This window comes from Episyrphus balteatus, chromosome 2, assembly GCF_945859705.1.
Source record: "Episyrphus balteatus chromosome 2, idEpiBalt1.1, whole genome shotgun sequence".
Classification (NCBI taxonomy): Eukaryota; Metazoa; Arthropoda; class Insecta; order Diptera; family Syrphidae; genus Episyrphus; species Episyrphus balteatus.
The window spans coordinates 14712167-14728436 of record NC_079135.1 but is presented as its reverse complement, the minus strand read 5'-3'; the positions used below and the strand labels follow the sequence as shown (position 1 = coordinate 14728436).

At 32.9% G+C, this 16270-nt stretch overlaps 1 protein-coding gene across 2 annotated transcripts in view; it reads left to right on the top strand.

Annotated features, from left to right (window-relative positions):
* Positions 1-7873: 7873 nt before the first annotated feature.
* LOC129909181 (carbohydrate sulfotransferase 11) overlaps positions 7874-16270 on the top strand; it is a 34544-nt gene continuing 26147 nt past the window's right edge. The window contains exon 1 of one of the 2 annotated variants that reach the window (XM_055986190.1): positions 7874-9474. In XM_055986190.1, the coding sequence (XP_055842165.1) occupies positions 9343-9474 (132 nt within the window). In that variant the 5' untranslated portion in view covers positions 7874-9342. The remainder of the gene's footprint in view (positions 9475-16270) is intronic. The other variant, XM_055986191.1, reaches the window with a different exon arrangement.

The window sequence follows — 16270 nt, the reverse complement described above, 5'->3', positions numbered from 1 at the left end:
TGTATGAGAACTGCAGGGAGTGAAAAGTGTTCCTTCATGGAGTAAAAAGTCCTCATCCAAAAGTCTTCATAATGTATGAGAACTGCAGCGAGTGAAAAGTGTTCCTTCATGGAGTAAAAATTCCTCATCCAAAAGTCTTCATAAATTATGAGAACTGCAGGGAATGAAAAGTGTGTCTTCATGGAGTAAAAAGTCCTCATTGAAAAGTCTTCATAATGTATGAAAACTTTAATGAGTGAAAAGTGTTCCTTCATGGAGTAAAAATTCCTCATCCAAAAGTCTTCATAATGTATGAGAACTGCAGAGAGTGAGAAGTGTGACTTCATGGAGTAAAAAGTCCTCATCCAAAAGTCTTCATAATGTATGAGAATTTCAAAGAGTGAAAAGTGTGTCTTCATCTAGTAAAAAGTCCTCATTGAAAAGTCTTCATAATGTATGAAAACTTTAATGAGTGAAAAGTGTTCCTTCATGGAGTAAAAATTCCTCATCCAAAAGTCTTCATAATGTATGAGAACTGCAGGGAGTGAAAAGTGTGACTTCATGGAGTAAAAAGTCCTCATCCAAAAGTCTTCATAATGTATGAGAACTGCAGGGAGTGAAAAGTGTGACTTCATGGAGTAAAAAGTCGTCATCCAAAAGTCTTCATAATGTATGAGAATTTCAAAGAGTGAAAAGTGTGACTTCATGTAGTAAAAAGTCCTCATCCAAAAGTCTTCATAATGTATGAGAATTTCAAAGAGTGAAAAGTGTGTCTTCATGGAGTAAAAAGTCCTCATTGAAAAGTCTTCATAATGTATGAGAACTTCAATGAGTGAAAAGTGTTCCTTCATGGAGTAAAAAGTCTTCATAATGTATGAGAATTTCAAAGAGTGAAAAGTGTGACATCATGGAGTAAAAAGTCCTCATCCAAAAGTCTTTAAAATGTATGAGAACTTCAGGGAGTGAAAAGTGTTCCTTCATGGAGTAAAAATTCCTCATCCAAAAGTCTTCATAATGTATGAGAACTGCAGGGAGTGAAAAGTGTGACTTCATGGAGTAAAAAGTCCTCATCCAAAAGTCTTCATAATGTATGAGAACTGCAGAGAGTGAAAAGTGTGACATCATGGAGTAAAAAGTCCTCATCCAAAAGTCTTCATAATGTATGAGAACTGCAGGGAGTGAAAAGTGTGACTTCATGGAGTAAAAAGTCCTCATCCAAAAGTCTTCATAATGTATGAGAACTGCAGGGAGTGAAAAGTGTGACTTCATGGAGTAAAAAGTCCTCATTGAAAAGTCTTCATAATGTATGAGAACTGCAGGGAGTGAAAAGTGTGACTTCATGGAGTAAAAAGTCCTCATCCAAAAGTCTTCATAATGTATGAGAACTGCAGAGAGTGAAAAGTGTGACATCATGGAGTAAAAAGTCGTCATCCAAAAGTCTTCATAATGTATGAGAACTGCAGGGAGTGAAAAGTGTGACTTCATGGAGTAAAAAGTCCTCATCCAAAAGTCTTCATAATGTATGAGAACTGCAGGGAGTGAAAAGTGTGACTTCATGGAGTAAAAATTCCTCATCCAAAAGTCTTCATAAATTATGAGAACTGCAGGGAATGAAAAGTGTGTCTTCATGGAGTAAAAAGTCCTCATTGAAAAGTCTTCATAATGTATGAAAACTTTAATGAGTGAAAAGTGTTCCTTCATGGAGTAAAAATTCCTCATCCAAAAGTCTTCATAATGTATGAGAACTGCAGAGAGTGAGAAGTGTGACTTCATGGAGTAAAAATTCCTCATCCAAAAGTCTTCATAAATTATGAGAACTGCAGGGAATGAAAAGTGTGTCTTCATGGAGTAAAAAGTCCTCATTGAAAAGTCTTCATAATGTATGAAAACTTTAATGAGTGAAAAGTGTTCCTTCATGGAGTAAAAATTCCTCATCCAAAAGTCTTCATAATGTATGAGAACTGCAGAGAGTGAGAAGTGTGACTTCATGGAGTAAAAAGTCCTCATCCAAAATTCTTCATAATGTATGAGAACTGCAGGGAGTGAAAAGTGTTCCTTCATGGAGTAAAAAGTCCTCATCCAAAAGTCTTCATAATGTATGAGAACTGCAGCGAGTGAAAAGTGTTCCTTCATGGAGTAAAAATTCCTCATCCAAAAGTCTTCATAAATTATGAGAACTGCAGGGAATGAAAAGTGTGTCTTCATGGAGTAAAAAGTCCTCATTGAAAAGTCTTCATAATGTATGAAAACTTTAATGAGTGAAAAGTGTTCCTTCATGGAGTAAAAATTCCTCATCCAAAAGTCTTCATAATGTATGAGAACTGCAGGGAGTGAAAAGTGTGACTTCATGGAGTAAAAAGTCCTCATCCAAAAGTCTTCATAATGTATGAGAACTGCAGGGAGTGAAAAGTGTGACTTCATGGAGTAAAAAGTCGTCATCCAAAAGTCTTCATAATGTATGAGAATTTCAAAGAGTGAAAAGTGTGACTTCATGTAGTAAAAAGTCCTCATCCAAAAGTCTTCATAATGTATGAGAATTTCAAAGAGTGAAAAGTGTGTCTTCATGGAGTAAAAAGTCCTCATTGAAAAGTCTTCATAATGTATGAGAACTTCAATGAGTGAAAAGTGTTCCTTCATGGAGTAAAAAGTCTTCATAATGTATGAGAATTTCAAAGAGTGAAAAGTGTGACATCATGGAGTAAAAAGTCCTCATCCAAAAGTCTTTAAAATGTATGAGAACTTCAGGGAGTGAAAAGTGTTCCTTCATGGAGTAAAAATTCCTCATCCAAAAGTCTTCATAATGTATGAGAACTGCAGGGAGTGAAAAGTGTGACTTCATGGAGTAAAAAGTCCTCATCCAAAAGTCTTCATAATGTATGAGAACTGCAGAGAGTGAAAAGTGTGACATCATGGAGTAAAAAGTCCTCATCCAAAAGTCTTCATAATGTATGAGAACTGCAGGGAGTGAAAAGTGTGACTTCATGGAGTAAAAAGTCGTCATCCAAAAGTCTTCATAATGTATGAGAATTTCAAAGAGTGAAAAGTGTGACTTTATGTAGTAAAAAGTCCTCATCCAAAAGTCTTCATAATGTATGAGAATTTCAAAGAGTGAAAAGTGTGTCTTCATGGAGTAAAAAGTCCTCATTGAAAAGTTTTCATAATGTATGAGAACTTCAATGAGTGAAAAGTGTTCCTTCATGGAGTAAAAATTCCTCATCAAAAAGTCTTCATAATGTAAGAGAACTGCAGAGAGTGAAAAGTGTTCCTTCATGGAGTAAAAATTCCTCATCCAAAAGTCTTCATAATGTATGAGAACTGCAGAGAGTGAAAAGTGTTCCTTCATGGAGTAAAAATTCCTCATCCAAAAGTCTTCATAATGTATGAGAATTTCAAAGAGTGAAAAGTGTGACTTATGGAGTAAAAAGACCTCATCCAAAAGTCTTCATAATGTATGAGAACTGCAGCGAGTGAAAAGTGTTCCTTCATGGAGTAAAAAGTCCTCATCCAAAAGTCTTCATAATGTATGAGAACTGCAGGGAGTGAAAAGTGTGACTTCATCTAGTAAAAAGTCCTCATCCAAAAGTCTTCATAATGTATGAGAACTGCAGGGAGTGAAAAGTGTGACTTCATGGAGTAAAAAGACCTCATCCAAAAGTCTTCATAATGTATGAGAACTGCAGGGAGTGAAAAGTGTTACTTCATGGAATAAAAACTCCTGATTCAAAAGTCTTCATAATGTATGAGAACTGCAGGGAGTGAAAAGTGTGACTTCATCTAGTAAAAAGTCCTCATCCAAAAGTCTTCATAATGTATGAGAACTGCAGGGAGTGAAAAGTGTGACTTCATGGAGTAAAAAGTCCTCATCCAAAAGTCTTCATAATGTATGAGAACTGCAGAGAGTGAAAAGTGTGACATCATGGAGTAAAAAGTCCTCATCCAAAAGTCTTCATAATGTATGAGAACTGCAGAGAGTGAAAAGTGTGACATCATGGAGTAAAAAGTCCTCATCCAAAAGTCTTCATAATGTATGAGAACTGCAGAGAGTGAAAAGTGTGACATCATGGAGTAAAAAGTCCTCATCCAAAAGTCTTCATAATGTATGAGAACTGCAGGGAGTGAAAAGTGTGACTTCATGGAGTAAAAAGTCCTCATCCAAAAGTCTTCATAATGTATGAGAATTTCAAAGAGTGAAAAGTGTGACTTCATGGAGTAAAAAGACCTCATCCAAAAGTCTTCATAATGTATGAGAACTGCAGCGAGTGAAAAGTGTTCCTTCATGGAGTAAAAATTAATCATCCAAAAGTCTTCATAATGTATGAGAATTTCAAAGAGTGAAAAGTGTGACTTATGGAGTAAAAAGACCTCATCCAAAAGTCTTCATAATGTATGAGAATTTCAAAGAGTGAAAAGTGTGACATCATGGAGTAAAAAGTCCTCATCCAAAAGTCTTCATAATGTATGAGAACTGCAGAGAGTGAAAAGTGTTCCTTCATGGAGTAAAAATTCCTCATCCAAAAGTCTTCATAATGTATGAGAATTTCAAAGAGTGAAAAGTGTGACTTATGGAGTAAAAAGACCTCATCCAAAAGTCTTCATAATGTATGAGAACTGCAGCGAGTGAAAAGTGTTCCTTCATGGAGTAAAAAGTCCTCATCCAAAAGTCTTCATAATGTATGAGAACTGCAGCGAGTGAAAAGTGTTCCTTCATGGAGTAAAAAGTCCTCATCCAAAAGTCTTCATAATGTATGAGAACTGCAGGGAGTGAAAAGTGTGACTTCATCTAGTAAAAAGTCCTCATCCAAAAGTCTAAATAATGTATGAGAACTGCAGGGAGTGAAAAGTGTGACTTCATGGAGTAAAAAGACCTCATCCAAAAGTCTTCATAATGTATGAGAACTGCAGGGAGTGAAAAGTGTTACTTCATGGAATAAAAACTCCTGATTCAAAAGTCTTCATAATGTATGAGAACTGCAGGGAGTGAAAAGTGTGACTTCATGGAGTAAAAAGTCCTCATCCAAAAGTCTTCATAATGTATGAGAACTGCAGGGAGTGAAAAGTGTGACTTCATGGAGTAAAAAGTCCTCATCCAAAAGTCTTCATAATGTATGAGAATTTCAAAGAGTGAAAAGTGTGACTTCATGGAGTAAAAATTCCTCATCCAAAAGTCTTCATAATGTATGAGAACGGCAGAGAGTGAAAAGTGTGACTTCATGGAGTAAAAAGTCCTCATCCAAAAGTCTTCATAATGTATGAGAACTTCAGGGAGTGAAAAGTTTGACTTCATGGAGTAAAAAGTCCTCATCCAAAAGTCTTCATAATGTATGAGAACTTCAATGAGTGAAAAGTGTTCCTTATAGAGTAAAAAGTCCTCATCCAAAAGTCTTCATAATGTATGAGAACTGCAGCGAGTGAAAAGTGTTCCTTCATGGAGTAAAAAGTCCTCATCCAAAAGTCTTCATAATGTATGATAACTGCAGGGAGTGAAAAGTGTAACTTCATGGAATAAAAACTCCTGATTCAAAAGTCTTCATAATGTATGAGAACTGAAGGGAGTGAAAAGTGTGACTTCATGGAGTAAAAAGTCCTCATCAAAAAGTCTTCATAATGTATGAGAATTTCAAAGAGTGAAAAGTGTGTCTTCATGGAGTAAAAAGTCCTCATTGAAAAGTCTTCATAATGTATGAAAACTTTAATGAGTGAAAAGTGTTCCTTCATGGAGTAAAAATTCCTCATCCAAAAGTCTTCATAATGTATGAGAACTGCAGAGAGTGAGAAGTGTGACTTCATGGAGTAAAAAGTCCTCATCCAAAAGTCTTCATAATGTATGAGAACTGCAGGGAGTGAAAAGTGTGACTTCATGGAGTAAAAAGTCGTCATCCAAAAGTCTTCATAATGTATGAGAATTTCAAAGAGTGAAAAGTGTGACTTCATGGAGTAAAAAGTCCTCATCCAAAAGTCTTCATAATGTATGAGAATTTCAAAGAGTGAAAAGTGTGACTTATGGAGTAAAAAGACCTCATCCAAAAGTCTTCATAATGTATGAGAACTGCAGCGAGTGAAAAGTGTTCCTTCATGGAGTAAAAAGTCCTCATCCAAAAGTCTTCATAATGTATGAGAACTGCAGAGAGTGAAAAGTGTGACTTCATGGAGTAAAAAGTCCTCATTCAAAAGTCTTCATAATGTATGAGAACTGCAGGGAGTGAAAAGTGTCAAAGTGTGACTTCATGGAGTAAAAAGTCCTCATCCAAAAGTCTTCATAATGTATGAGAACTGCAGGGAGTGAAAAGTGTGACTTCATGGAGTAAAAAGTCCTCATCCAAAAGTCTTCATAATATATGAGAATTTCAAAGAGTGAAAAGTGTGACTTCATGGAGTAAAAAGACCTCATCCAAAAGTCTTCATAATGTATGAGAACTGCAGCGAGTGAAAAGTGTTCTTTCATGGAGTAAAAAGTCCTCATCCAAAAGTCTTCATAATGTATGAGAACTTCAGGGAGTGAAAAGTGTGACTTCATGGAGTAAAAAGTCCTCATCCAAAAGTCTTCATAATGTATGAGAACTTCAATGAGTGAAAAGTGTTCCTTATAGAGTAAAAAGTCCTCATCCAAAAGTCTTCATAATGTATGAGAACTGCAGCGAGTGAAAAGTGTTCCTTCATGGAGTAAAAAGTCCTCATCCAAAAGTCTTCATAATGTATGAGAACTGCAGGGAGTGAAAAGTGTAACTTCATGGAATAAAAACTCCTGATTCAAAAGTCTTCATAATGTATGAGAACTGAAGGGAGTGAAAAGTGTGACTTCATGGAGTAAAAAGTCCTCATCAAAAAGTCTTCATAATGTATGAGAATTTCAAAGAGTGAAAAGTGTGTCTTCATGGAGTAAAAAGTCGTCATTGAAAAGTCTTCATAATGTATGAAAACTTTAATGAGTGAAAAGTGTTCCTTCATGGAGTAAAAATTCCTCATCCAAAAGTCTTCATAATGTATGAGAACTGCAGAGAGTGAGAAGTGTGACTTCATGGAGTAAAAAGTCCTCATCCAAAAGTCTTCATAATGTATGAGAACTGCAGGGAGTGAAAAGTGTGACTTCATGGAGTAAAAAGTCGTCATCCAAAAGTCTTCATAATGTATGAGAATTTCAAAGAGTGAAAAGTGTGACTTCATGGAGTAAAAAGTCCTCATCCAAAAGTCTTCATAATGTATGAGAATTTCAAAGAGTGAAAAGTGTGACTTCATGGAGTAAAAAGACCTTATCCAAAAGTCTTCATAATGTATGAGAACTGCAGAGAGTGAAAAGTGTTCTTTCATGGAGTAAAAAGTCCTCATCCAAAAGTCTTCATAATGTATGAGAACTGCAGGGAGTGAAAAGTGTGACTTCATGGAGTAAAAAGTCGTCATCCAAAAGTCTTCATAATGTATGAGAATTTCAAAGAGTGAAAAGTGTGACTTCATGGAGTAAAAAGTCCTCATCCAAAAGTCTTCATAATGTATGAGAACTTCAGAGAGTGAAAAGTGTAACTTCATGGAATAAAAACTCCTGATTCAAAAGTCTTCATAATGTATGAGAACTTCAGGGAGTGAAAAAGCAAGGAAACCTATGCGAAAGTGTCCATTCTCTTTTACTTTTCTGTCACTACTTTTTCTAATACTATTCTAGTACTTTTCTATAACTTAAAAGTTAAACAAATTTTTTCTTACAATCCCCACTGTACAGTGCTTTCTCTCTCTCACTCTCTCAATTTCTCTCTGAGAGATTAATATACACAATAATCATTTCACCATTTGGCAACCACAAAACAAACTCACACAAAAGCTTTCATTTAGCTTCTCATTTTTTTTTTGTAAAAGTCTTATCGAGCAAAATATTGAAAAACCAAAATAAACTTCCCCACTATAGCCTCGCAAGTCGCAAGACTTCAAACTCAACCAAAAACTATACCCAACCAGCTAGCTAAATCTTGAAAGCATTCTGATTCTTGTGCTCAGTTCAAATTCATCGCGATTCCTGAAAAGAATAATAATAAATTGCTTGAACACCATTGGGTTGTCTGGCAAATTTTTTCACTTTAAAATTTCGGTTTATCCATTCTTTTTTGTCAACATAAAAATAAAGGCTTTTTTATCGATTTAAGTTTTTTTTGAAATACTCTCGTAAAACAACGATATATAAAATCAAACAATAAAAACATCAAAACAAAAAAAAAAAAACCGAGAGCCAATTTGTATAGGAAAGGGACTTTTTGTTGTGATATAATATATTTCAAGGCAAGTGCAATTCCAACTCTCTCACAGAAGAAAGATACTTTCGGGTGAAGTGCGAAAATTCAATAATAAGCGAGTCCTATATATTTTTCAACAACATCACAATTTCCAATTTTGTTGGGTTCATGTAGGAGTAAGAGAATGGGAATGCCAATGTTCGGGGATAACCGCACTTTTTAATATCCCATTCCCATCCCTGTGCAGATAGATATGCACTTAATGCGGTAATGTCAGTGGGCCATTTTATACCACCCATATTCCCTGTCCATAATCACGACGACGACGAAGTCGGTTGGCGGCGCGGCGGCGTTGCAGTATTTTGTGTTGTGATTTTTTAATGTTTTTTTAAAAATCAATAAAAAAAAATTTGAAATTAATCTGAAACTATTACCGCATCAAAGAGAGAGGAAACAGGTCAATATTTTATTTATAAAACGACAATTGCCTGAGTTGAATAGTAATTGATAAGCCCAACCGCGAATAACCTGTCCATGTGTCCAATTGAATTTAATAAGATTTTTTTTTTAATTAGAAAAAAAGCTACAAAAACTCATTGAAAATTTGAAAAAACAATCACGACCCGGTTGTTACGAAATCGGTTGGTCTTCCAAAAACGGCTTTTTATGTTATTTTATTCAACTTTTTTTGCCGCATTTTTTTCTCATTTTTTTCGCATTTATGAACGTTGTATGAAGTAGTCTCAGAACCTCTCTAAATTTTGTATGAATATTTATCTGTCACACACTAAAAAAATAGTGTCTATTTTTAAAAAGCCTCAAACTTAAAAATGTTAATTATTTCAACTTTACTTCTTCTTCATCGTCATCGTCATTATAATCGTCGCATCTGGTAAATAGATACAAAATACAAATACTTTTTTTGTGCCTCGTCAGTCGGTATAATTTGCAATTAAAAGCGTATAAATAACAGTGTGTTTTTGCTTTAAAGACAGCGCGTTTGTCGACCATCGACCATTATAGAAAACAAAATTGCTGTGGTCTAAATTCAGCAAAAAGAAAAAAAAACAACAACAAAACATTGCTATAAAAAAGGTGCGGGCTAAGCAATGAAATTGCTGTGCTTCCATGAATTTTTACAAATTAAATGAGATCAAGCAAGACATATTGGCGCGCCATCAGGCGGTATTTTTTGTTCTTCACAGCTATTGCATTGTTACCGTTAGCATTAGTATATTTGGTTACCAATGAGCAGATTTATAAAATTAAAGGATTTGAGGTGAGTTTTTTTCGTTGTCTAGGTTTTTTTTTCAAAATTATTTGGGATTTATGCAAAGCAAAATAATAATACATTCACAGCATTTCTTGCAGCTAAAATTTGTTTTCTTTGTTATTTTTTGTTTTTATGTTTGAAATATTTCATTCACCTAATAATTTGATTGATAAATTGAATTTGAAGACACTCATCATAAAATACAATATTATACCGGCAAACATAATACAAAATACAGTATTTTACGGATATATGCTATTTTCATAATTTTTTTTTTTTTTGTTTTTAATTTTTTAATTTGTTTGGATTTTATAATTTGAAACTTCAAATTTAATAAAGCTTTCTGAAGTTTTTTTTTTTCAAGGTTCAAGGCTCTTTTGCAACACGAGTAATAAATTTATGTAATTATCAGATACCATACATAAGCAAAGAAAAGTAAGACACACAAATAAAAAGTATATAGGTTAAGCAAAAGAATTTTTTTTACTTACCTTTTTTTCGGCAAAGTATCTAATTGCTGATTCGAACATAATTCTGACTTTTTATGTTTACAATATGAGTTTAGTTCAGAGTTGGTTAGAAAACTACTATATTTGAAAAAAAATTATATGCAATTTGTATACCTACATACACGTTATGTTTATGATATTAGATTGGAAGTTCGGTAAAACCACTGATGTTTAAATTAAATTTTTACATATTTTGCCAAAATTTAGACAACAAGCTATTATTAAAAAGTATAGACAAGTGCTTGATATTATTACAAAATTATAATGAATTATACACAATTTATTCCACTTTTCTTTTTTAGGTTTAAAATTATATTGCACTTATACACGTATAGTACCATACCTTTAGTTTTCAACTTACATATTGTTGCAATACAAAACCGTTAAGAACATAATGTTGTTACTATGATACACCTTGAAATCATCAGCAAATAAAAAATATCTACAACCTCTTAACAATAAGAACTAGTCGTTTATGAAATGGAAAAAAAGAGGGGACCTATATGACAGCCGTGGGGTACTCCTGACTTGACAGATTTGACGAGAAATAACATCTCAAAATTTAACGTATTGAGCCCTTTTAGACAAGTATGATTTATTATACTTTAACAAGTCATGTCAGTTCAAGGTCATGCCATACTTCTTTTTATTTGAAATGGAGCAGGCAGTTGTAAAATTTATCATTATTTATGACTGACCTCAGCACAGTACTCAAATGGTGATATTTTTTTTCAAATAACTTGGGAATAGTCGACAATATTGCAATCTTTCATAGGAATTCGCACGCCTCCCAACCATGACAGTAATTTGTTCCACCCGTAACAGCAAACAAGTTGTACCACAAGTGACACTACTTATTCTTAGTTTTTTTTTTTCATATAAAGAAAATCTTTTTATATTAATTCGCTTTTATTTATAAGCTACAGATAATTTGAAATTTAATACAAAAAAATTTGGAACACTCCACTCCACATCCAAAAAGCTGCCGTGTTTTATTATTCCTGTGATCCAGATTAGATCATTGTATTTGTTAGCGTAACAATTACAAAGCGATATCCTGCTTTTGTTTTAAAACAAATACCTAAAAACAATGATCTGATTTGGATCACCGGAATACCTATTTATATTTTTATATATTGTCTTGCTTCCTTAAAGTTCAATGAAAAACGCAATTTATTTTTTATTAATTTGCCAATATATAGCTATTTCGAGTTAATATAAACCTCCATCCATATTTATAAAAGAATCTCAAAGGTTGTTTAACTTTAAACCACCTCTAAATAGCTCTTAAGTACAAAATGGGCACGTTCAAACACCTATCGGATAGGCTATCTGGGATACCCGTATCTGGAATATCTTTTTGAACAAAGAGGTATCCAGATAGCTTGCCCAAGCAGCTACTAAAAAAATATGTAAATATTGAGAAGAGGAAACTTTTTCTTTTGAGCAAATTACATTTTTTTTTTATTGTTGAATAGTACTTGCACAATCGCTTTGACTAATTCTTGCAATTTTTTTTTATTTTGAAGCTGAATAATCGCCCGAAAAGTAATCAAAATAAAAAAAAGCCAAATGTATATCAGCTGATCACTCGGATACCTGAGGTATACCATAAATTCTGGGATACCTTCAGATTATTTTTTGACAGAAAATGGTTCGTTTCCTTGCTAATTTTTAACATTGTTTACAACAACAAAAAGCTATCCGATAGCTTTATGTTAGCTCTTTGAACGTAAGCAACGTTGCTTAACTTAAACGCCGTTCACCACGTTTAGAGCTTGCTTAGAGCCATTTTAGAATGATTTGACCACATATGAATTATTACTAAGATCGTGAGCTCAGTATCATGCTATTAATTTATCTAGGGTTTGGATGTGAAGACGTCATTTTGTTTTGAAATTAAATTATTCCCTAAAAGAGAATTAAAGAATATTAATAAAAAAAATTAAAATGGTTAATAAAAATCAACTCCCTCTTCTGGCCTTGATCTGCGTCTTTTATTTAGGAACCCGACGCACGTAAGCAAAATCATCGTCAACGACCTAATCAGTGTTTTTGTTTGCAGTCAAATTTAACCCCCCTATTCTGGCAAACCTCACAAGTCACAAAAAGCTCACAAGGTGATCATAACTCGATTTTATGACGATTTATTTCTCACAAACTTCTTACTAGCAAAAATCCAACTTGTGAGTTGTGACCTCCTTCAGAGCAGATCACAAATTCGAAAGTTTTTGTGACGCGAAAACCTCACAAAATCAAATTCAGCTCACCTTGTGAGGTCGTCATAACTTGTGAGGTTCGCCAGAATAGGGCTGTAAGAATATTTGTTTACAAATACATACCTACTTACAAAATGCCAAAAACCACGTGATGTTTCTAAAATGTAATAGTATTTTGTACTATATGAGTTAATTTCCCCCCAGTTTTTGACACAACTATCGTTTAGTTAATCATCTGTAGGAATTCGATTATAAATACAAATCTAAATACAAATTATATATTTAAACAAGCTATACTAAACAACCTTTGAGAGCCAATTTAAGCAAATCTAATAAATATGGCTGTTAATGCGCTATCTCCTATCAAAAACAGATTTGACAAATTTTTCTTTACCCAGTTTATTTCATCGACACATTTTAATTTGGGTATTATGAATTTCTTCGTAAACTTTGTACAATTATGTGTTCAATTTTAAAGGGAAACAATTTATTTATTTTTCAAGTATCCTACACGTGATGATAGACTACGTTTTTTTAGTTACTAATTTTGAATAAAATTTCAATGCTTCAAATTTCATAGATTTTTTCCACTAGCCTTCTGATAGTGACACTGGTCTCATTCTGTACAACTCTTTTGGCTAAAGTCCCGTTTAATTTTGAATATTTTCGATTGTGTGCAAAAAAATCTACTTTTGAAAAACAAAAATGCACCTTTAAGAAGTTATAATATAAAAACTTTAAAAAAAAGGTCTGAACATTTCGTGCCGTTCCAAGCTACTAACTTGGGTCTATACTATTGGTATCGATGCACTTTTATGAATCTAATTTATTGTTAAAATTTTGGATGATAGTGCCAAATATACAAAATTTTACGAATATAAATTTTCGATACAATAAATACAATATCATTCGTCTTTTCTTATAAGTCCCTTTCTATTGTTTCTTCTACTACAACCATAAATAGTTACGTTACATTTGCTCATAACAAGCCAATAAAATGTAGGCAACCATAATATATTTTATCCACAAAAAAAAAAGAAGAAAAAAGGATCAAGTGAAGAACAAACTATCAACAATGTAACAACAAACATACCTCACCTAACTACATACTTTAATAGCTGGAAACATAACACAACAAAACAGAGTTTACCTCTCCTCTCCTTTCATGCCGTCAATAATGTCAAACACTCCATCACTCTAAAATAGCAATAAACCACCTCTTTCTGGTAGCAACATATACACACATACACTAACATAAACTTTGTGGAAAAACAATGTCGAATGCAATAAAGTTCTTTGAGAGCCAAGGAAGCCTTTATTTGATGTTTACTTGTGCATTCGTTCATTTTAAATGACTTATTTTTATAGTGGATAAAGAGACGAGTAGAAACTGTATAAACTCTGTAATAGGAAGCCCAAGACTGCGCTGCGCGTTGTGATTCAAAATTAGCTTTTTGTAAACAAAATAATGGTCTACCGAATCTCGTATTTAAGTGTTTTATTGAAAAAAAACAGAGGCGAATGGAGCTGCAAGATATTGCATTTTAAAAGACATGATGTATATGTTGAGATAACAAGGTTTTTATACGAGAAGTTGTTTGTCAGATTTTTATTGATGTCGTATGTTAGGAAACCAAATGAATATAGAATGAGAAAAACTTTAAGGACGAGGCAAACAAGAAGGATTAAGGAAGAAGAAAGTTATATTTTAGGTAGAAGTTAAGGCTGTGTATCAATTTATATCAGCAGAAACAGATTTTTTGATCAAGAGTACCACAAGAATCAATTTGAGGGCCTCTTTTGTTTCATACATATATTGATGCACATAATCACATATGTAAGTAATCTTTAATACATTTAGATTTAGGATTTTAGAAGGAGACCAATTAAACGGAACTCATTTCCTTTCACTAAACCCGTAGACAAGACTGCCTGGGGAATTATTGCTAAAATATAAATATCAGCATGGAATTGTATAATTTATCGGTCCTTACAAACTTCTTTCTGATATTCGAATTTAAACGATATATAAAAACTATGAACATCGGCGCAAGATTATTTCTTCCCGTCAGGTGATGACATGGTATTATTCCATTCATTCCCTTTAAATGATTTACATTTTTATAATGTCAAGATTAAATCTTTAAGAACCTATGTTCTTAGTTCTTATGTGCATACAAAAATTAAACCCTAAAAATGTTTTACAAAATTCATTTACATTTATTACACTTCAGCTCACTTTTTCATAAATTTTTCATTTCAAAAACCCAAAGATTGGTATTCCCTTGACCCTTATTCTTGAACTCGTTGGCAAGCACTCAAGGGAGTGGAAATCTCGTCGTATTAACTACCTAGTTGGAGTACCTGTACCATGCACTAACCACTCTTGCATACATGCATAAAACTCAGAGTAAAATAATCCCCTTTCTTTTTGTATCTTGGGTTTTTAAGAAAAAAAAAAAAAAAACTTTTACATCCCCCTCACGTGAAATCTAGGTTGAATCAAGTGCAAATACCTTGAATTTATTTGGAATTAAAAAAAAAAGAAAAAAAGAAAAGCTTAGGACAGGTACTTTTTATCAGGTTGTACTGTTTACATATCCTATTTAATGAAGAGAAAAAAAATTCCAACCCCAATCTGCTTAAAAACAGATATCTATCGTAAAAGATTACATAACATAAAAATATTAAATAGTATTGACAGTTTAAGTTCATATTGTTCTTTTGAATTTAAGTCAAAAAAATAGTTTAAAATCAAACAAGACCTCTTAGTGGAAAAGTGGTATCTCATAATTTGACAAAACATTAACTATAACTACGCACCAATTATACAAACTGTCAAGTAGAGAGGACACAATGATTCATGATGATGTCTTCTATAAGACTTTACAAAAAGGAAACGAGGAAACTTAAGGCAAAGAAATCAAAATCAGAAGACAAAAAGAATAGAAGAGATGAGATAGTAATTTTAATAAGGAAGACACCAAAATCTATTAATCATTTTAATAAATTTTAATATAATATTCATAAAAGAATTCTAAGCACGTTGTAAGAAACATAGAGCTTTAGTGGAAATCAAAGTTTATCCCAAACAGAGATAATAAAGCTTATGATTATGATTATAATTTTATTTTGACACGTTGTTTTAGAAATAAAGTACACTAAGAATGTAAAAAATCTAGAGGTTAAAAGTGTATTTTTATTTATTTTTGAATAGGTCGTGATAGATTTTCAATTGAGAGCACCCTAAATTCAACGAACTCATAGTCACTGTAATAAAACTATTGCTTGAATGTAAACAAAGCTTTTTTACTTGCGATATAGGTACTATAGGGCAAGTTTAGGATTCGTAAAAAAAAATCGAACTCGAGATAACAATTTTACATGACATTACGATGATGGAGAATGCCAAAAAAGTGGGTCCGGCAATTCTGTCTGTCTGTCTGTGTGTACCTCGAGCTACCACCTAAACTAATGGAGCGATTTCCTTCAAACTTGGTAGTTAATGTCGAATTCCTTTCAATTTTTTGAATCGCCTCAAAAAAATCGAATTTTTGGGGTTAAAAAGGAACATGAAAACAGACCGAATTCTTTTTGCGATTGTATGTTTGTCATTTGACAACAATTTTTACCCGAACGTCAAGCTGAAACCAAAACAATTTCTGCAAAATAAAACCAGAGATTCCTTTGATTAATAATTTTGTTTATTTTCTTCGGTAATATAGATTTATTTTAATCAGAATCAAAGGGAAATTGCAGTTATTATTAAGATCTGAGTGATGATGAAGTAGAAGGTTATTATTTTGGCCGTATGCTGTGGTTTTACAGAGAAAAAATTTTCTGACGACAATTACGAGAAGAAAAGTCACAGTAATTTGACTTTTTCACAAGAACTATGCCAGGAAAAAATATATTTTGATCGCACATTGTTTTTTTTTTTTTATTTATTTCATATTTTTCCGCAATAAAAATACGATATTCAATTAAAATTTACTCTTTATTTGAAGTTGGTGTTCTCAAATAAACAAACAACACGAAGAAAACTTTCAGCTTGACGTTTGAGAAATGTCAAAT